Genomic DNA, 20,734 nt, shown 5'->3' on the forward strand with positions numbered 1-20,734 from the left:
TGTAATTCTAACCCCTCGTAAGCCCATAATATAAAGCCCAGAGTAGCAATATCAAGCGGAAAGACGGGGAAAGTTGATTATTATCAATATTTAATTATTATTTTAAATAAGATTTAACACGCATGAGACAGGCATCTCAATAAAGGAATTTAGCAAGGGAATACATTTCTACGATAAACGTTATTCAACAACGTAAATCAAGCAAATGCAACATCATTCAACATCAACATTTTACACCCAAACATAGACGCAATGTCATTGTAAATCACGCAAGAGCAACTTTAGGACGTGTTTTCATGCAAACATCTGACAACTGACATCGCTCACCGTACCGATATGAAACAGCCAACAAGCAAGGTCATTTCCCCAATGTTCTCCCCCTCTGTCCTCGGCAGGTTCCTGGACGGCAAGCTGCTGGACATCAACAAGGAGTTCCAGCCCTACCTCGGGGAGGGTGGCCGCGTCATGGTGATCCGCTCCCCGGGCATCGTGGCCAGCGTGAAGAAGGCCGCGCAGGCGGTGGGCTACACCGAGGGGGCCCTGCTGGCCCTCGCCATCATCATCATCCTCTGCTGCATCCCGGCCATCCTCATCGTCATGGTCAGCTACAAGGAGTAAGTGGTCCGCCGTGGGGGTGGGGAGGGTGGCGAGGGGGCTGTCGTCATGGTAACGGCTCCTCCTGCGCCAACACCCTGGTCAATAAATTCTGGCGTTGTTCCTCTTCGCGTGGGGGTCCTCGTGCGACCCCTTGTTGTTGTGTTTTGTTCCGCTCGTTTCTCCAGGAATGTGAACTGTCAATGTGAGTGGAGTTCCGACCCAGCTGAACGGCGGATTTACATTTCCGTGGGTGAAGAAGCAATTGTATCTGGTGGCTCATGAATTGGAGACATTAATGCATCTGACTCCAGGGTTTTCCACGCAGTAGCGCGCACGCAGGGAAGGGGGTTGGATTGGGGGGGGGGGGGGGGGGGGGGATGTAGTGTGTTCAGGAGGACACCGCCACGTTAGGGGCCATCACACATGGTGGATACCACAGAATACTAAACGGGATAGGAATGGAGGGCCACGGTTGAGCGGGGAGTAAAGTGAGACAAGGCTTTGGTGCGTCCGTCTGTCTGTCTCTATCTCACCTGTGCTCAGTAGTCTACCTCGACCACTGCTTGTCTCACCCTCCCTCTGCCTGGCTGGCTGTGGCTGCTGCTGCTTTGTCGTCCACTCTCTCTCTGTTCTTCTCTCTCTGTTCTTCTCTCTCTCTCTCTCTCTCTCTCTCTCTCTCTCTCTCTCTCTCTCTCACTCACTCACTCACTCACTCACTCACTCACTCACTCACTCTCTCTCTCTCTCTCTCTCTCTCTCTCTCTCTCTCTCTCTCTCTCTCTCTCTCTCTCTCTCTCACTCTCTCTCTCTCTCTCTCTCTCTCTCTCTCTCTCTCTCTCTCTCTCTCTCTCTCTCTCTCTCTCTCTCTCTCTCTCTCTCTCACTCACTCACTCACTCACTCACTCACTCACTCACTCACTCACTCACTCACTCACTCACTCACTCACTCACTCACTCACTCACTCTCTCTCTCTCTCTCTCTCTCTCTCTCTCTCTCTCTCTCTCTCTCTACATCTAACAACCTCTCTCTCCCTCTCTTTCCAGCTCTCCAATCCTCTGTCTCCTCTGTTTTATCTCTCTGATTCTCTTTCTCTCTCTACCTCCCTCTCCCTCTACCTTTTTCACTGCATCTGTACCTCTCTCTCTTTCTCTCTCTACCTCTATCTACCTCTCTCTCCCTCTACCTTTCTCACTGCGTCTGTACCTCTCTCTCCCTCACCCTCTGGATGTCCAGGGTTAATCTGCAGGCTCATGCTCTGTGAAAAGAGATTAATTAACACTCCTCTGTGACAAATGTCCGTGTCCAACAGTGATGGTCACAGACAGACTCTCTCACACAAACGCTCACCCTCGCATACACATCATTTTTGGGTTGTATCTTCATTGTTGAATGGACAAATATTCACATAACAGTCCCACACAAATACATACACACACACACACACACACACAGACTCACGCACAGTACACTCTCACACAAACGTCCTCACCGGCACACACTCTCACACACACACACACACAAACATCAACATGCATACACAGTCAACCACACACGCAAACACAAGCACACCTGCATGGATAAACAATGTATGACACTGACAACAAGGGCTGCTTCTTCCGCTATTTATTCATTTTCCTCTGGGAACCAATGAGTGTTCTCCCCCTCCCGGTCTGAGTGTACGTTTGTGTCTGTGTGTGTGTGTGCTTGCTTGTCTGTGTGTTCGCCAGCCAGGCGGTCTTGGTGATGGACTGGGCTACTGACACTCACATGCCTTCACTCCTCTCATTGAGCGACTTCATTGTTCTGTCCGCCCCGTGCCACCTACGTGTTCATGTTGTTCTTGTTAAAGACAGCTTTGAACTGCATCCAAAGTGTGTGTCTGTGTGTGCGTGTGTGTGCGTGTGTGTGTGTGTGTGTGTGTGTGTGTGTGTGTGTGTGTGCGTGTGTGTGTGTGTGTGTGTGTGTGTGTGTGTGTGTGTGTGTGTGTGTGCGTGCGTGTGCATTTGCGGGCATGTGTGTGAGTGAGAGACAATGTGTGTTTGTGTGTTCTTGCATGTGTGTGAGTATGAGTGAGAGACGGTGTACGTTTCTGTATGTGTGTACATGTGTGTCTATGTAAATTCACCTTTGAAGTCCCAGCGAGAGAGCGGGTGTAGTCCTCTGGCTGGTCTCTGGGTGCTGGTGGAAGGCTTACATAAGTGTTGGTGGCCAGCGATGACATGTTTATTGTTCCCAGCAGATGGGTCAAACGGTCGGCTCGGTGTAAACATGCCCGCTGCAGATGGCTACGTTACGGCCCCGCTAGCCCTTAGAATACGAGGCGGCGTTCACACGCTAGGCCGTGCAGATGGCTTACCCGGCGTTACGATCAATTCCAAGAGCATATTTTAGCCTTCTTCTGTAGGAGGATAAAATATGGGTTTGGTTTTGGTCGGGAAATTAAATCATTGTGTCACTGTTGAAATGCATTTAAAAATCCAGCCCTGTCTTGGACAAGAAGAAGCACAGAAAAACACATCGTAATTGAAAAAATAATTGGTGTGGAATAATTGGATTAAGCAGTGAGAAGTTAGTGTCAAAAGAGGGAGGGGATAAGAGAGAGAAGATGTGCGTTATGTAGACGGCAGTGGCTGCTGGCACTGGAGGCTGGAGCACTTCATCGCTGTCACAATAAAACACTAGGCTATATCTATTACACTACGAATACATCGAGAGAGCTCTTTGATGCCGCATAGTATCAGCGAAAAACTGGATTTGGAAAGGTAGAAAGGTGCCATGAGAATAATACACTTTGTTTAAAGTGTGTCACAGTGTGGGTGTGTTTTCTACATGGCACACCAACAATATAATATTCCCTCGGTACAAAAGTTTAGTATTTTCATTGTAAATCTGATCATAGTATGTTTGTCTAACGTGTTTTCCTTCGTTCTTGTGTCCCAATTTGTCTTATCCCGCCTCTCTCTCTCTCTCTCTCCCTCCCTCTTTTTCTGTCTCTCTCTCTCACTCTCAATCTCCCCCTTATTTCTCTCTCATGTGCTGCCTGCGAACTTCTTCACAAGATTCAAAGAGTAAGTATCATTTTATTTATTTGTCAGGAGTAATCACACCTCCACTGCTATGAAGGCTCCCAACAACAAGCCCTCCGCGTTGTTCATCAGTCATTTTAATGGGGGCAAGATTGCCCTAAAAGGGCCATGAATCTTTGTGAAAATGACTTGAATGTCTTGAGTATAATGGCACCTTGCGGCATTCTTCCGGCTCCCGCCTGAAATTGCAGCTGATCGATCAAACGAAAGCAATAGTCAGTCAGCAACATTCAAAGATCACGAGATGTTCTGATCATTCCTAAGAGAATGAATTGGCTGAATGGTACCATATTATGACAGTTTGAAAGATGGAGTGATGGAAGGCTGGATGTGTGATATGTTTTCGATGAATGGATTGATGCATATAGACGTATAGATAGTTGGATGATAGATAGGTAGGGGGGGCCATGGCCATCCCTGGTCAGAGGTTGCCCCCCCCCCCCAGTCTGAAAAAATAAAATACAAAAATCCTGAACGGAAACGGTATAAAGAAAGCTGAAATATATCCACTATTAGATTGATCTGACTTTGACTTACTATTCTTATTGAAAGTGTTATATTTTGACCCCCCCCCCCCCCCCCCCCCCCCCCATGACAATCAAGTGCCACCCCAAATACAAGACTGGCCCAAGCTGGCCACTACAGTAATAATGTCCTGGCTACGCCCCTGGACAGATAGATTGACAGGCTAACTAAAGTTGCATCTCATCTCCTCCACAAATGGCAGGCAGAGGAGACGGATAGATAGATAGCTGTATAGATGATGGATGTGTAGATAGATTCTATCCAAAACCAATGTTTCATCTCAACTCCTCCACAAATGTCTCAAAGCGTAGACGGTTGGATAGAAAGATACATGGCTGTGTAGAAGATGCATGAATAGATGGATTTATTTATACATAAGCCCATAGATGCTGTCTGAAACCATTGTGTTTATCCCCCCCCTCCCCCCTCCAGCCGCCAGGCAGAGTGTGCCAAGACCGCCAGGATCCAGCAGGCCCTCCCTCCCGGGGGCAAAAGCGCCCCCCCGCCGCCCTCCGCTGCCCCCCCAAGAACCACCAACCAGTACGAGGAGCTGGGCGATAGCAGCATGTGAGTGGACCACAACCTCTCCTCACTATGGAGGATCAGTATTAACATGTCATAGTGGACCAGAACCTCTCCTCACTATGGAGGATCAGTATTAACATGTCATAGTGGACCAGAACCTCTCCTCACTATGGAGGATCAGTATTAACATGTCATAGTGGACCAGAACCTCTCCTCACTATGGAGGATCAGTATTAACATGTCATAGTGGACCAGAACCTCTCCTCACTATGGAGGATCAGTATTAACATGTTATAGTAGACCAGAACCTCACCTCACCATGGAGGATCAGTATTAACATGTCATAGTGGACCAGAACCTCACCTCACTATGGAGGATCAGTATTAATATGTCATAGTGGACCAGAACCTCTCCTCACTATGGAGGATCAGCATTAACATGTCATAGTGGACCAGAACCTCTCCTCACTATGGAGGATCAGTATTAACATGTTATAGTAGACCAGAACCTCACCTCACTATGGAGGATCAGTATTAACATGTCATAGTGGACCAGAACCTCTCCTCACTATGGAGGATCAGTATTAACATGTTATAGTGGACCAGAACCTCTCCTCACTATGGAGGATCAGTATTAACATGTTATAGTGGACCAGAACCTCACCTCACTATGGAGGATCAGTATTAACATGTTATAGTGGACCAGAACCTCTCCTCACTATGGAGGATCAGTATTAACATGTTATAGTGGACCAGAACCTCTTCTCACTATGAAGGATCAGTATTAACATGTTATAGTGGACCAGACCTTCTCCTCACTAATGAGGATCAGTATTAACATGATATAGTGTACCAGACTTTCTCCTCACTAATGAGGATCAGTGTTAACATGTTATAGAGGACCAGAACCTCTCCTCACTAATGAGGATCAGTGTTAACATGTTATAGAGGACCAGAACCTCTCCTCACTAGGGAGGATCAGTATTAACATGTTATTGATCACTACAACTTCTCCCCACTATGGAGGATCAGTGTTTACATGGTCGACCAGAACCTCTCCTCACTAAGAAGGATCAGTATTAACATGTGATAGTGGAGCAGAACCTTTTCTCACAATGGAGGATCTAACATCTTATAGTGGAACGGAACTTCTCCCCACCATTGAGGATCAGTGTTAACATGGTTATGGTGGACCAGAGACTCATATTTAAGAGGCTTTATGTTTTTGGTTTTGGTTTTGATAGTTGGGGTTATTTATGGGTTATTATAAATTATTTGTATCCGTAATGAATAATGAGGTTTTTAATGAATTACGATGTTATCATTTTTATAATTTGCAGTTAATAAGATCATGATGGGTTTTAAGATTTGTTCTGGATTAATATGGATAATTATGGATCGTTATGGATTATTGTGTATTATTATTGATCGTCATGCATGATTATTGGAGGTATGGAAATATTATGCGTTTGCATGATTATTCCAGATATTTAAGGATCTTTTTTCTTATCTATAATTCGGAGATTAGCGAATGACAAACCGCTGTGGGTTTCTCTTCATCAATGTGATCCGTAGTGGAGCCTAACATTTATCAGCTGCTTGATCAAGGCAATTAACAGATATTGATCAAGCGGGCATTAATAGCCTATATAATGCGTCAATATCCATTTACTGTTGTATGACAATAGCATTTATTGGATAGACGTTGTTTTCTAAAGCAACTAACAGGAAATTCAGAATCATGCAATCATGGAGCAGATAGAGTTAAGCATCTTGCCCGAGGATGCCTACAGGTTGGTAGTGAACATTGGGGATTGAACCCGGTACATTTGGAGTCAAGAGTGAATTATCATAGCTACTACTACACTACCCTGTCCCTTATGTGATTTGGTGTGATGTTTTCTTTTTCGTTTTTCAATTGCATTGCTCATATAGCATCACACACCAAAAAAAAGTCAGGCGTTCTTCTTTCAAGGTTACAGCTGATTGAAAGAGAGTGCTTTGATTTTCCCTCATGTTTGGTTCTGTTCAGTTTATTTATTTTTTTAAATCTTCCCCCCATGTTACTTTTATTGAACGCATCATCGTCACTTCCTGTGCTTCCCGGATTATTTGTCTATGCCACAATTCAATTTGGGCTTTCATGTTAAACACAGCCAGTGTGCAGAGGAACGCTATGGCTTGGAGATGACACTGATAGAATTTAAACCGTGGTAAATAGGGTGCTTAGTCATTTTTATCGAATTCCTTTAAAAGGAAGTACTTGCAACTTCTTCTCCTTCCTGGTTTCCTGCTTAGATAAGAGGTAATTACATTTTAATGATAAGCCAAAGATAAGCACAGAGTGTCCTTTATTGTTCAGAGCAGCTGTCAACCAATGCTAAGAAAAAAAATCATTGCATTTCTTTTGGGGCGGGGGTCTTCTGTGAGTCAGAAGAGCTAGTAGCTTGAGTGGAGTCTTTCAGACTTGGCGTCATTTTGTGTTTTGAAGTAACCTTATCAAGATCAGGAGAAAATTCTGTGAGTTCAGTATCAAGTCATGGTTGTGACAGCTGTGGTGTTTCTAAGTTTTTTAAACTCCTGTGATCTTTCACATCAGTCCCCCATGGCAGGGCAGGAACCAATTGTACGCAGGACTGAAGCACATAATGATATGCAGCATTGCATATTATGCATCCCTGTCTTTTTACCATGTCTTTTTTTCTCTCTCTCTCTCTCTCTCTCTCTCTCTCTCTCTCTCTCTCTCTCTCTCTCTCTCTCTCTCTCTCTCTCTCTCTCTCTCGGCCACATTTCCATTCACTTGCACCTATTGGGATTCAGAGTGCAGTAAGTACTCCATGCAATGTTTTAGGGCCTCATTAAAATACAATATAAATACATTATGTTGTGAGCAGAAATGTAATATAAGATATCGTCCCCGCTTCTCCCATCCTGCTGATACGTTTAGCTGCGATTGAGTTAGAGATAGTTCATGTCAATGTGTTTTTTCGGAGATTCAATCTTTGGAATGCACAAGCGTGTGTAGTGTGTTGTTGTTGTTTAATTGAATTGTTGGGTTCGTAAAATAGTGGCAATGCAGTGGAACCGATGGTAAAGTATAGTGCTACACTTTTAGCTAATAGCCTTAGTAAGTATTCCCCTAGCCTTCATTCACTTTAAGTCGAGCCAGATTGTTTTCTATTAGATTTGGCTCTGCTGATAGTGTCTAATCTATGATTAGACTTGTGCATAATGGGTGGATGTTGTCTCTTTGAAGCAAATTCATTTGATGGCACCGCCATGGACCTGAAATGTTATACTTCTAGGAGATGGCTAATTGGATTTTATTTGCCTCTTCTGACTTAAAATAGAATGAATCATATTCTTTACAATGGCAAAATTGCTGGAATAGTAAATGTAAGCTAAAATGCAACGCTACCGTGCCCGTACAGAGTAAAAGGCCTGAATTAGATTTTCTGATACAGATCTGGTTTCAGGTAGACCAAAAAAATGAATGGGGACTTTAAGTTTTCCTATGGTTTTTCCTGTCGTTTGCGGGTAACATAAAAGAATGAATGTGACCAGACGGATTACAAATTTCGATCTAGGATGAGAATTGGCTCAGGATGAATGTAGCCTCATAGCATACAGGTTCAGAGATGGTACAGCACTCAAGTTAGAGCAAGGCACCATACTGCAACCATTAGAACCAATTCCTTGCGACTGGTCGATGCTGGAATACAATTGCCTAGTCGCTTTTCCCTCACTCTTCCCTGTATACTAATGTATCCACTCCTTAACGTCAATTTACTTTTATTACACCTTTTACTGTTCCTTTTCCTTTTTCCCGTTCATCCCTTTTGACCTTGCTTTGTTCCTAACTGTTGACTATTCTTTAGTTTTAACTCTTCTTTTTGCATGTTTCAAGTCTGTTCCTTCCTTCTCCCATCCCGCCTCTTCTGTTGGGCTCAGGGCTAAAAAGTCTGTCATTGAGGAGGCCGACCGCCAGAGGATTCTTAGCTCCTTCGCCTGTCGCGCCCTCACAGCCCACGCCAACGGAGCACTGCCCGGAAACCTGCCCAAGTCAGAGAGCAACGTGACCTTCCTGTCCGACCGCAACCCGCTCACCACGCATAACCCCCTGTACACCGAAGACAGCCACGTCAACAACAACAACAACGGCCTCCGTCCGGGCGGCACCGTCGCCTACGCCCAGAGACGCTTCTCCCCCGCCGGTGGCTCCCCGCCGGGAGCGCCCGTCGCGGGGTCCGCCACGTGGACCCAGCCCCCCCGCGCCCACGGAGGGCTGCATAACTACGAGACGCCGCGGAGGCAGGCCCTGATGGACCCCGTGGGGTGGGAGCTGCAGCTGCGCAGAGCGGCGGCGGCCACCAGGGGGCGCCAGCACAGCCTGGACAGCCTGGACCTGCTGGAGGACTTTCCGGGCGAGCCCGCGGGGAACACGTGGTCGGGGCGCGAGCAGGCGCCGCACTTCGGGCTGCCGCGGGCCACCTCCTACCAGGAGCAGGGCTGGGACTACCAGAAGCGGGCCTCCTCCGCCCTGGAGACGGGCTGGGACTACCAGAAGCGGGGTTCCTCCTGCGCCCTGGAGACGGGCTGGGACTACCGCCAGGAGACACGCTCAGCCGACGTCCGATTCAGCGAGCGAGACGGCGACGGGGACACGCTGGAGATCAGCCCCGAGGCCCTGTTCTCCATCTTGGACCGGCCCTACACGCCCGTGTCGGGCCACGAAGGGACCCCCAGGATCATCATCACCCAGGGGGAGGAGGAGGCGCCGGAGGGGCCGACGATGCCCCTCCGCAAGAGATTCAGTTCCAGCATGGGCTCCATCGGCGGCTTCATGCCGGACGAACCCTGCCAGATCACCGTGGAGATGATTCCCGACCCCCCAGAGAAGCCCGCCCCTCCTCCTCCTCCACCTTCCTCGCAGGCGCCAGCGCCGCCGCACACTCCTCCTCCCACTCCTCCTCCCCCTCCTCCCCCTCCTCCTCCTCCTCCCCCTCCCCCTCCCTCTCCTCCTCCTCCTCCTCCTCTTCCTCTTACCCCTCCCTCCTCGCTCGCCCTCTCGCCCCACGACCCCTCCTCCCCCCCGCCCTCCAGCTACCAGACACCGAGACTCCAGGACCCCCATTGCCCCCTGCCTTCGGCCCCACCTCCCGTCCCTAGCCGCGTTCCTCCTCCACCTCCGCCCCTTCCCCCACCTCATCCTCCCCCACCTCCTCCTCCTCCTCCTCCTCCTCCCTCGCCTGCTATCGGCGAGGCTCCGCGGCCGACGGTGCAGTTCGTCCCCAGCTTCCTGCCCCCCGTGTCTTCCCTGAAACCAGTGTCGGCCCGCGTTCTGGCTCCGCCTCCTCCTCACCTGCAGGCCGGAGGAGAGAGGAAACGGGAGCTGAAGGGAATCCTCCGGAACATCCAGAACCTGGCCGAAATCGAACGCTCCGTGGCCAACCTGTACAGCCAGGTGGACAAGACCTGCAAGGTGCCCAAATTCAACAAGAGCGCCCCAACGGTGGAAGACGTGGCCGCCGGTGATGGTGGAGGTGGTGTCGTTGTCGGTACCCCCGCTCCGACCATCTCTTCTGGAGGTGGTGACGACGGCGGTGAACAGAGCACGCCCAATTCCTTGGTTTCTAAATCGGGCGTGGAAAGCCGTGCGAACTCGTCAGCAGAAACCACGAAGAGCCTAGTCAAAACGGCTGCCGCTCCCCAGCCCACCAGCCAATTACTGTGGAACAGTTCACATGTGGAACTCACAGAACTCGAGCAGCCGTTCTCCCAGTCCACTCTGCTCTGATTCACGCACCTTCTCTGTTTTTTTTCTTCTTAACTGTATTCTTTACTATTGCTGTTTCTTTTGTATCTCCACACCACATTGAAGCGCCATTTTTTTTAACGTAGCCAATATACTATTATTACTGTTTCTTTGAACCAGGTATTAGAATTGTATTAGCCAGATGCTAAGTATGGACGTTGTTATGACTTTAGTGAGCTTGAGTGACTTTTGGAAATGAGGCATACATAATAAATTGTCCGCGTTGCTATATAGGGTTCCATGGTAACAGGAAAAGCTAAGAAACCAAAGACTTTTGACGGCGTAAACCCGAATGAAATCTACGTCTTCCTCTTGGTAAAGGTCAACTAATTACGGATAATTAAAGGATAATAATATTAATCCGGATTTTCACTGTTGTTTTAATTAATCGACAGACTAAGTGGTGTATACATACAGTAGAATAGTCTTTACCACAAGGATAGGTCAACCACAAGGATAATACTAATATGATATGAAATGTATTCCATAACTAAATACAGTTAAATATTGCAATTAAATGGAGTAATACATGAAAAGAGACACCGGCATAAAATATTCAGGCACTGTTGCTTTGGGATGAGCTCAAATTGGCGGAGTCAATATCATAAGATGAAGAATAATATTTTTTATCAAAATCTATGAACCACGAATAAAAAATAAAGATTAATGGAGGCTCAAAGGGAACTTCAGAGCCTTCATTTTTTTTCTCAAATCCCAAATATGTTTAAAATCAGGTCGACTCCATTAACGTTGTCTCTTATCGCAGATAATGAAGCACTGATCCAATTTTTGTGTTCTTATTTATCCATATTTATTCTGCTCAACCAGGTTTTGGAACAGAACACTAAATACTGTGAGAGAGAGAGGCTTGTATTTTTCGCTGGTAAATCGGTAATAGATGTTTACCGAACAAGAAAACAAAAGGGACAGCACCGTGTGTAGTGGAATAGACCAGAGAAAGGGTACAACAGCGCTTGGCATTTCCCAGCATGCCGAGTTAGCCCGGAAGAAAGGGAGCTGACCCCCGGGGGGCGCATGTCTCTTGACATGCCTCTGCAGATCCACTCAGCCTGATGGAGTCCTCCATGCGGGGCTGGCTTGTACGCCGTAGCCCGCTAATTAGACCACCAATCAATCCTCACACACAAAAGCCTGCCGCCGGTGGGACTGTCAGCCACCATTGCCCTCCTCCTCCTCCTCCTCCTCACCGTTCACTCCTCCTCCTCCTCGTCCCCTTGTTCAATTCTCTACTGTACCCCGGTCGCCTGTCTCTTGTCTTTTCCAGCTATTTGTTTATTTTTTTCACATCTTTTTTTTCTTTCTTGTAAGCCTTGTCCGTCGGGCACCTCCTCCTCCTCCCACCCAATTATCTGACGATTGGATCAGCCCCTTAAGACTCCAGATTGCAATCGGCTTTTCTCTCGCCCGTCTCTCCCTCACCTTCATTCCCATTGTGTTTGTTCACGCCTTTGTTTCCCACCACCTCTGCTCTTTTCTCTCTTGTCATTCTTTCTATTTCCGTCATGCACTCTCGATGTGTTGTTTCCACGCTTTGAGACCCTTTGCTTAATTATTTCAGCCGCCGCCTCCCCTCTCCCTCTCTCTCTCTGTCCCTCTCTCACTCCTGTCCCTCTCTCTCTCTCTCTCTCTCTCTCTCTCTCTCTCTCTCTCTCTGTCCCTCTCTCGCTCCTGTACCTCTCTCTCTCCTGTCCCTCTCTCTCCCCTCTCTCTCCTGTCCCTCTCTCTCCCCCCCTCTCTCTCTCTCTCTCTCTCTCTCTCTCTCTCTCTCTCTCTCTCTCTCTCTCTCTCTCTCATTTCTCTCTCTCTCTCTCTCTCTCTCTCTCTCTCTCTCTCTGTCCCTCTCTCGCTCCTGTACCTCTCTCTCTGCTGTCCCTCTCTCTCCCCTCTCTCTCCTGTCCCTCTCTCTCTCCCCTCTCTCTCTCTCTCTCTCTCTCTCTCTCTCTCTCTCTCTCTCTCTCTCTCTCTCTCTCTCTCTCTCTCTCTTTTTCTCCCTCCCTCTCTCTCTCTCTCTCTCTCTCTCTCTCTCTCTCTCTCTCTCTGTCCCTCTCTCTCTCTCTCTCTGTCCCTCTCTCTCGCCTCTCTCTCTCTGTCCCTCTCTCTCTCCCCCCTCTCTCTCTCTCTCTCTCTCTCTCTCTCTCTCTCTCTCTCTGTCTCTCTCTCTCGCTCTCTCTCGCTCTCTCTCTCTCGCTCTCTCTCTCACTCTCTCTGTCTGTCCCTCTCTCCCTCTCTGGACCTATTTTTCTCTATGTCCCTCCCTCTCTATCTCTCTATCTCTCATCTCTCCCCCTATCACCCACTCCCTCCAGAGAGCAATTCAGAGCCGTGTTTGTGTTCCCATTGTATTTCCCCTGATGGGGTGGATCCAAAGGGTAGCCAGTATTCATTGTTCCCAGTGTGCAGAACATTGTTAGGAGTCGTAGCCCACAACTCGTGGGTTACGACTCCAGGTGTCTCGCGGACGTGTTCATTCACGACCCCGACAGAAGTTTACCTATTAATGGAAAAAGTACCCATTTTTTTCTTTATTTATCTTATGTGATTCTATCATTGGTTTTATAATGCTGTTCAAATAACTTTTCTCGGTCCTTTTCAAAAATGCATTCAAGAAGGGTTGTGAACTGGTACCTGGAAAACAAGTCGATATCAACGTTCCTGTCAATGTTGTTTTGTTGTTGTTGTTTAGTAGTTACGATTTCCAATCATGGAAACATAGGACCAACCTTACAACCCGACACATGACTCGCTCTCATAGGTCTAGAGTCCATTTTCTCTCCAACTCTGTCCCCCAAAGCCCTCCAACCCAACACCGCTCCTCCACCTCCACCTCCACCACCACCTTTGCCCGACCAACTCCCCTCCGGTTAAAAGGCCTGTCTGCTAAACCTGTCCACTGGGCCATTCGTCTTGCTGTTTCCCACAAGCAGCCAGGCTCCAGCAAGCAGAAGGTCATCCATCAAACCCTGCTTCACCCAACGCACATAGCCTCAGGGGGAGCAGGGGGGGCGGGGGGGGGGGAGGAGGGGGGTTGCTAGGGTCATACCGAAGTGGTCACCACCACACCCTATAATAAGTGATGACTGTAGTGTAGCAGAAGCTCACATCATTGCTTGGTCATGTCTATAATTATATATATATTTATCCAGGCCTTCTGTCCAGACTGCACACTGGCATCGTGTTGCTGGTTGACTGCTAATGAGAAAAAGTGTCTCGGTTTTTCATTTTCATTCCGTTCATCGTTTCGCTTCTCCGGTTGGTTGGTTGGTTGGTGGGTCGGTTGATCTGTCGAAGCGGTCATGCTGGTTGTTGGTCGATCGGTTCATTCATTTATTCATGTATTCCCGTTATTTGTCAGGACCAATACTTCTCTTTGCCTCAAGGAATGTGCTAAATGTGCAGTAGGTGCACATATCAAAGGCCATTTCGAACCACTTTTTGATTTGCATACAACCTTGAGATGGGTCGCCTAGATATGGATAAAAAGGAATGAGCCCTAAATCCACTGATAAGAATACGGCCCAATGTTTTCTCCTTTGCTTTGGTTTTTCGAATGAATAAAATAAATACAGATACAATACAAAAATGCCCAGTAAGTATGCCGGAAAATATATTCCATCGTCAGCACTATTTTAACCGCTGTTGTTTTTACCCATCAATTGTCAGAAAGCAGTAGAACTGTTTGCTCCATCAATCCATACTCACTGTTTGTTTCCTAAATTTCTCTTTTCTTCCGGCACACAGGAGACGGGGTCGCGGGCGCCAGGTAGGCTTACACCGTTCCGGTCTTTCTTTTAACGTTATTATAATTGCATCCCCTTTCTTATTATTTGTTGTGTGCCAATACTTTTTGTTGACACTCTGAATGCATCCGGTAGAGTCCTAAGAAGCCCATTCTTTTTCTTTGATCCATCACCAACTTGATGAAACGGTGAATAAGATTAAGATGCAATCTCCGCCAAAGTACTTCTGACACCACGGTTTCAATTTGATTTGAAAGCGGTTGGTATTCCATTCCAAGTGCTCTTAGAAAGGCAAAAAACGGTCTATCTGACAGATAGGCATTTTTTCCCAGTGTCTTCCTTTCCACGCATGCAAAGGGAATAAAGGCCTTCACAGACTCACTTGACACAGATAAATGGTTTGATAGCAACTCTTAAAAGCCGGCCTGTGTGAAGACTTCCGCTCGCAAACCCTACCACAAGAATTTTTGAGTTGCTAATTTCTTCGTTTCAAAGGGTGCTTGCTTCTCCTCCACCCCCTATCTTTTCCTGCCATGTTTAGAATTGCTTTGAATCCATTAACATCTCATCTCATCCGTTCCTCTCAAATCAGATCCAAAGTGTTAAAACGTAACATCATTCTTCTTCTTCTTCTTCTTCTTCTTCTTCTTCGTCTTCTTCTTCGTCTTCTTCTTCTTCTTCTTCTTCTTCTTCTCTCGAAAGCTTTTATAGTAACTGTGAACTGTCTATTCTGTATTTGTGTCTCCTGGCTTTTCCCTTCCTCCTCCCGTCTGTCAAACTTCCTCCTCTGTCTTTTACTAACCCCGGGAAGCAACAGCAGCTCTTGAGGCCTTCTCTGCTCAGACCTGAGGTAGAACCTGTTTTTTCTCCTAATTCTCTCCTTCTATTCTTCTTTCCTATACTGCATCTTTTCTCTCCAAGTACGGCGCTGGCTGCTACCTAATGCTTCGCTAATGACTTATGATCATGTTTAATTCTCTCTCTCTCGCTCTTCCCCCCAAATTAAGGATCTTTCTATGGAGTCTGGCATCGACCAAGGCCAGGACTACGCACAGGACTATTATAATTATGACCAGGGGTGAGTTCTCCAGCCCAGTGCTTCCATTTTTCCACTTCCTTCCACATCTCTCCTTCTGTCTACAAAGGATTCATCTTTATTGCTTTCTTTAATGTGATCATTAAGAGGCGTTCATCATTCGTCTGCTCTCTGGCTAAAGAAATAACCTTCCTGCCGGACACCAGGAGCCTTTCAGAGACTTTTAGAGTGAGTCAATGGGCACACTGTAGTACTTCTATACCTTGTCCTTCTTTAACCCAGAGCAGTGCTGGGCCCCTGAAGTGTTAACCCTCTTCTCTTTCATCCAATGAGATCAATAACACTGCCCAGGGCTAGGCAATGGTGGGTTAGAAGGTCTTATTTTCTGCGCGATGTGGTACATTGCCCATTGGGTACGATGGAGAGATGGAGAGACAAAACAAAGCTGGAACACAAAGCTGTAGCTCCTGATGAAAAATTTGCTGTTCATGAAGTGCCACGGCACTGTGATAGGGAATATTTATATCTATATTTGTTATTTTCTATAACACGTTATAGAAAAGGTCAGTCTGATCCCGAAACAGATATAAGATAGTTGATCGTCGAAAAGAAATGGTGTAATTCACTTTTTATAAGATGTATATTTCCAAAGGGTGCATTAATTCCTACATGAATGTGCTAAATTCCTGTCATTATCCCATTTTGTCAATTTCTAAATCTTTACCCTTTCAGGGTAAAGTCTTCCTGCGGAAAAAATCATACAACTGTTTAAAACCTGCTGGCATTTTTAGAACATTGTGTGATATAAATATGCACATCATATCCACCAATTACATCTTGATAACCGCATGAAGGTTCATCAAATCCAATATCGCCTGTTGCAAAATGTGATGTATTTTTAGGAGTAAATCAGCTGGTATCATCAATTTAACTTTGAATGGTGTGTTTTTGCTCCCCAGGTACGACATGCCACAGTATGGCAGTCGCAGGAAGCTGATACCTCCGACTTATGATGAGTACGGACAGGTCATTATGGAGGATGACGGCTACTACTACTCCGAGGTACATAATTTCTACTGCTGTTTTTTTCCCCCACAACTTTTAAAAAAAGTATGCGTAATCAGAGAGCAAAACATTATGTCATTGACACCTAATATATGCAATCGTAATGCCCCCCATACAAACACACACACACACTCACCCACACACACACTTGCAGTTTTGATATTGTTAACTGGTGGATTAACCCGGTTTATCAACTGAATGTGGCTGTCACAGGGCCGAGGCCGGGGTCGTGGCGGGATGCCTGGTAGAGGTCCACCTAGGCGGGTTGGATTTAGTGACTTGCCTCCCGAGGGTGGGATCGAGCAGGCCGGGCCATCTCAGGACGTTGAGCCTTCCAAGGCTGCCAAGAAGCTGAAGTCTATCATGAAACTCAGCAAACTACTGGCAGCCAGCAAGGGAGGAGCGAAGACATCTGCTGCCGGATCACCTGCCCGATCACCGTGGAAGAAGGCCAAAATGTTGAAGATGTTTGGCGCGGGGAAGAAGGACAAGGATTATGCCAAGCTGATGTCAGCGCGTCGCATCGATAGCCAGGAGAGCCTGGCTGGCGGCGGGCCGGCGGCCTTGGGACAAATCGACACCAAGTCGGATTCCCGAAGCCGCCTGGGCAAGGTGTTTAGGAAAATCACCCTGGGCAATAGGTTGCAACCTCGACCGAAGTCGGGCAGTGAGCTGGATGAGGAGGGTTCGCAGGCGGCCAGCGAGGACGAGAGGAAGTCCAAGGTGTCCATCAGCGTGACGGAGAGTGAGCCAGAGGCCAGCGGCAGCGGCAGTGCGAAGGAGAAGGGCTCAGACGATGAGTCGTCAGAGAGAGGCAGCGAGGACAAGGACTACCTGAAGGTGGATCTGGATCGAGATGATGCCAACGAGAGCACTGTCGATTCCGAAGAAGAGCCTGAGGAGTCTGGCGATTCGGATGAGGAGAGCAAGTCCGGGAAAGAGTCGGATTCAGAGAAAGACTCGGAATCAGAAAAGACATCTGGTACAAAGGAATCGGGAACAGAGAAAGATTCTAGCGAGGAGAAAGAGTCAGGCACCGAGTCCGGAACAGGTACGGCTTCCGAGAAGGATTCAAGTACAGAGAAGAGTTCAGGGACAGAAAAAGAATCAGGTGAAGAGTCTGACGAGGAAGAGTCTGACACCTCAGGATCCGGATCCTCTGCTCGCTCATCGATGAAGTCCACTGCTACAGATGCCAGCAAGAGCACTGGAGTTTCGGGGAGCAGCGATGCCGGTAGTGGAAGTGGCAGTGGCAGTGGCAGTGGCAGTGGCAGTGGTAGTGGTAGTGGTAGTGGTAGTGGTAGTGGAAGTGGAAGTGGAAGTGGAAGTGGAAGTGGAAGTGGTAGTGGAAGTGGTAGCGGTAGTGGTAGCGGTAGTGGTAGCAGAAGCCGAAGTGGGAGTGGGAGTGCTAGTGCTAGTGGTACTGGTAGTGGCAGTGCAAGTAAGAACGGCAGCAGAGATGGCTCCAGCGCAACCGGGTCATCTGTGAGGTCTTCAGCAAGTCAAGGGGTGTCAGAGAAGTCTAACGAAGAAAGCAGTGCGACAGAGTCCGGGACAGGAACTGCCAGCGACGCTGAATCAGAGGCCGGCAGCGGCAGCGAGGGCTCCCAGTCAGGCAGCTCCCGCAAAAGTCGCTCTAAGGCCAGCGACTCAGAGGATGCCAAGTCCTCTAGTGGCAGTCAGGCAACAGAGGCGAGCTCGCAGGGAAGGAGCAGCAAAAAGTCCAGGTCATCAAGGGGCAGCCTCGGCTCCATCACTACCCGCGGGTCCGTAGGCACCATCGAAGAGGAGAGCGAGGGCGGAGGTTCCGATGAAGAAGCCGAATCCAAGGTCGGCGACGAGAGCAAGGAGGAGTCGGCCGGGGAGCTGAGTGACGCGCCGTCTTCCAGGAGGTCCAGCGTAGATTCGGATGGGCCCGGACCCTCCGCGCCTTACGTCGCCCCCAAGTACAGCACAGACATGCGCAGCGCCACCTCTGACGAGATGTACGGAGGCCTGTCCCCCATCACAGAGGTGGACGAAGATGCCATCACCACATCTGCAAGTGGTTCAAGGCAGACATCGGATTCTGACTCTGAAGGGAACAACACTGCCTTCTAGAAGAGTGACACAGTGATTTGTAAAGTAAGAGTGAATAAATTCACTAACCCTCGCATGGGAGTGAAGTATCGTGTGCCCCTACAGCGTGTTTCAAATATACTCTTTATTCTCTCCTTCCGCCTAAACAACAAATGTTGGTTTTCTGCTCTGCTCTATTATCAGTGCCTTTTTCGTTCTTAATAATCTTTATTTCCAACTTCTTTTCAAGGAATAATGACCTTGCTTCTGCTGAGTGAGATCTTGTTTGCTGTGGTGCAATGGTTTTTGCTTTATACCTTCAATGAGATTTCTTTGCCCAACTTTCAAGGTTTGTGAGTGCAAGTTTAAGGAAGGTCAGTCATTCTACATTAACCCATGCTGTCTCTACTGTCTCTTTATCCAGCCTGGGAGGAATCAACGGATTAAGCTAGTGGTGGACCATCTAGAGCACAACACCAGCTCCACCACAGAAGATAGCGGCACAGAGACCCAGCGTAACCAAATCCCCAGCATCCCCAACAGCCATAGCAACGTCAACGGGAACGTCTATCTCTCCCAGAACGGCACCATCGTCCGCACCAGGCGGCTCACCCACCCCAACAACCTGAAGATGGGCTCTCCCTGCAGACTTGGTAAACAGTTCAAAAAACTGGACAAGCTTGCCGTGACCCACGAGGAAAACATACCCATCAACAACATCGAAGTGGCGGAGAACGAGACAGGGAACGGCGTCAGCACGTGCGTTTCCAGCGCCTCCTCCGTGGACGTGAACCTCAACCTCAACAGCCAGATCTGCTGCGGTTCCCCGGGGTCAAACATCACGAACCTCAAGACTTTTGGCTCGAAGGGCAGCATATCCAAGGCCATCGGGCCGGCCTGCGGCGCAGACGAGCTGGAGACGTTCGTGGACAATCACAAGGTGAGCAGAGAGACGCTGGAGTCCCATAGCGACCACACGCTATCGGAAGAGGACGAGCTGTGGATGGGGCCCTGGAACTGCCTGCACATACCTATGACCAAACTCTGACAAACTATGACTGACTTCCTAGAGATTATGTTTTCATCTGTTTTTCTTCCCTTCTCCTTTTGTGTAATCCTTAATTGTGATTTATTTTTCATTTTTCCACATGTGTTGTGTTTAGATTTAGTTTTTTTTTCATTTAGAGCAGGGGGAAATAATATATGTTTGACAGGGCCCATCGTCCCTCATGGTTGTTAATGACAGGTGACGTGTATTTGACTGTTTATTTTTGTTTGATAGTATTGGTTGTCAAAAGAGTTGTTGGAAAAATACTTGACACAGAGAGGGCTACTATAGAGTATTGTCCAGCAAAGCAATGTGTGCCTCAAACAAAATTCTTCTTTTTTTATGTCAGATTAACTGATTAACTGTAATCAAACACTATTTTTAAATCTGAATTCTTCTTTCTAGTGAGTTGAACTCACTATTATTATGGCAATGAGAGATTATGATTATCGGTATTACTATTATAATTATTATTCTTATATAAGACATTCAAAATCACAGATTATAAAACATAGTGGGAATTTGTTTGAATCTATCAAACTAATGTTTGTACTACTAAGGCTCTTAAAAAAACCACATAAAAATTATTATATTTATGGTTGGTGTATGGAAAATGTATTTTACCGACATATTTTATTTGCGATAATGAAGATTGTCATTTATTTTCTTTTTGGTCACCTGACAATGATTTTTGAAAATATGTGTAAAAATCCAAAAAACTATTTTTGTCTATTTTATATCACAGAGAGAACAGACCGATGGACATGTGACGTTAATGAACAATGCATAAATGTGTGTCGACATTGAACTATGATGAGGTATCAATTTCACATTGTTTTATATAGAGATTTGTAATGATAGAATGTAATATTTTCAACCCCTTTACATGATTCAGATTTTATTCAATAGTTTTTTTATACATTATATTCCCAATGTTGGAGTGCGAAACACAACCAAATGTTATATCAGACTCTCAGAATAAAAGTTATATGCTAATGTATAATACCATTACAGGTGTTACATTCTTAAGTTGCACTATTTTGAGAAAGTATGAAAGAATTCATAGTCACAAACACCTTGAGTCAACACCTATTTGTAGTATTTTTTCTTTGAATAAAAAAGGAAATGTGTAGGGCTTAAAGAGAATGATTAAATATGAATTCATGTTTTGCAAGTCACTCAGTGGCCAGTGATTACCACGGTGGAGTTCAGCCATTTCCA

At 47.0% G+C, this 20,734-nt stretch overlaps 1 protein-coding gene across 1 annotated transcript in view; it reads left to right on the top strand.

The window, feature by feature from the left end:
• Window positions 1-20,505, top strand: part of pcdh15a (protocadherin-related 15a) — a 409,668-nt gene extending 389,163 nt beyond the window's left edge. Inside the window, exons 35-41 of the mRNA XM_056608756.1 lie at window positions 396-614; window positions 3,658-3,666; window positions 4,642-4,776; window positions 14,308-14,329; window positions 15,314-15,384; window positions 16,302-16,404; window positions 18,890-20,505. Coding sequence (XP_056464731.1) covers window positions 396-614; window positions 3,658-3,666; window positions 4,642-4,776; window positions 14,308-14,329; window positions 15,314-15,384; window positions 16,302-16,404; window positions 18,890-19,513 — 1,183 coding nt within the window. The 3' untranslated portion in view covers window positions 19,514-20,505. The remainder of the gene's footprint in view (window positions 1-395; window positions 615-3,657; window positions 3,667-4,641; window positions 4,777-14,307; window positions 14,330-15,313; window positions 15,385-16,301; window positions 16,405-18,889) is intronic.
• The last annotated feature ends 229 nt before the right edge of the window (window positions 20,506-20,734 follow it).

Source organism: Gadus chalcogrammus, chromosome 15 (assembly GCF_026213295.1).
Source record: "Gadus chalcogrammus isolate NIFS_2021 chromosome 15, NIFS_Gcha_1.0, whole genome shotgun sequence".
Lineage (NCBI taxonomy): Eukaryota > Metazoa > Chordata > Actinopteri > Gadiformes > Gadidae > Gadus > Gadus chalcogrammus.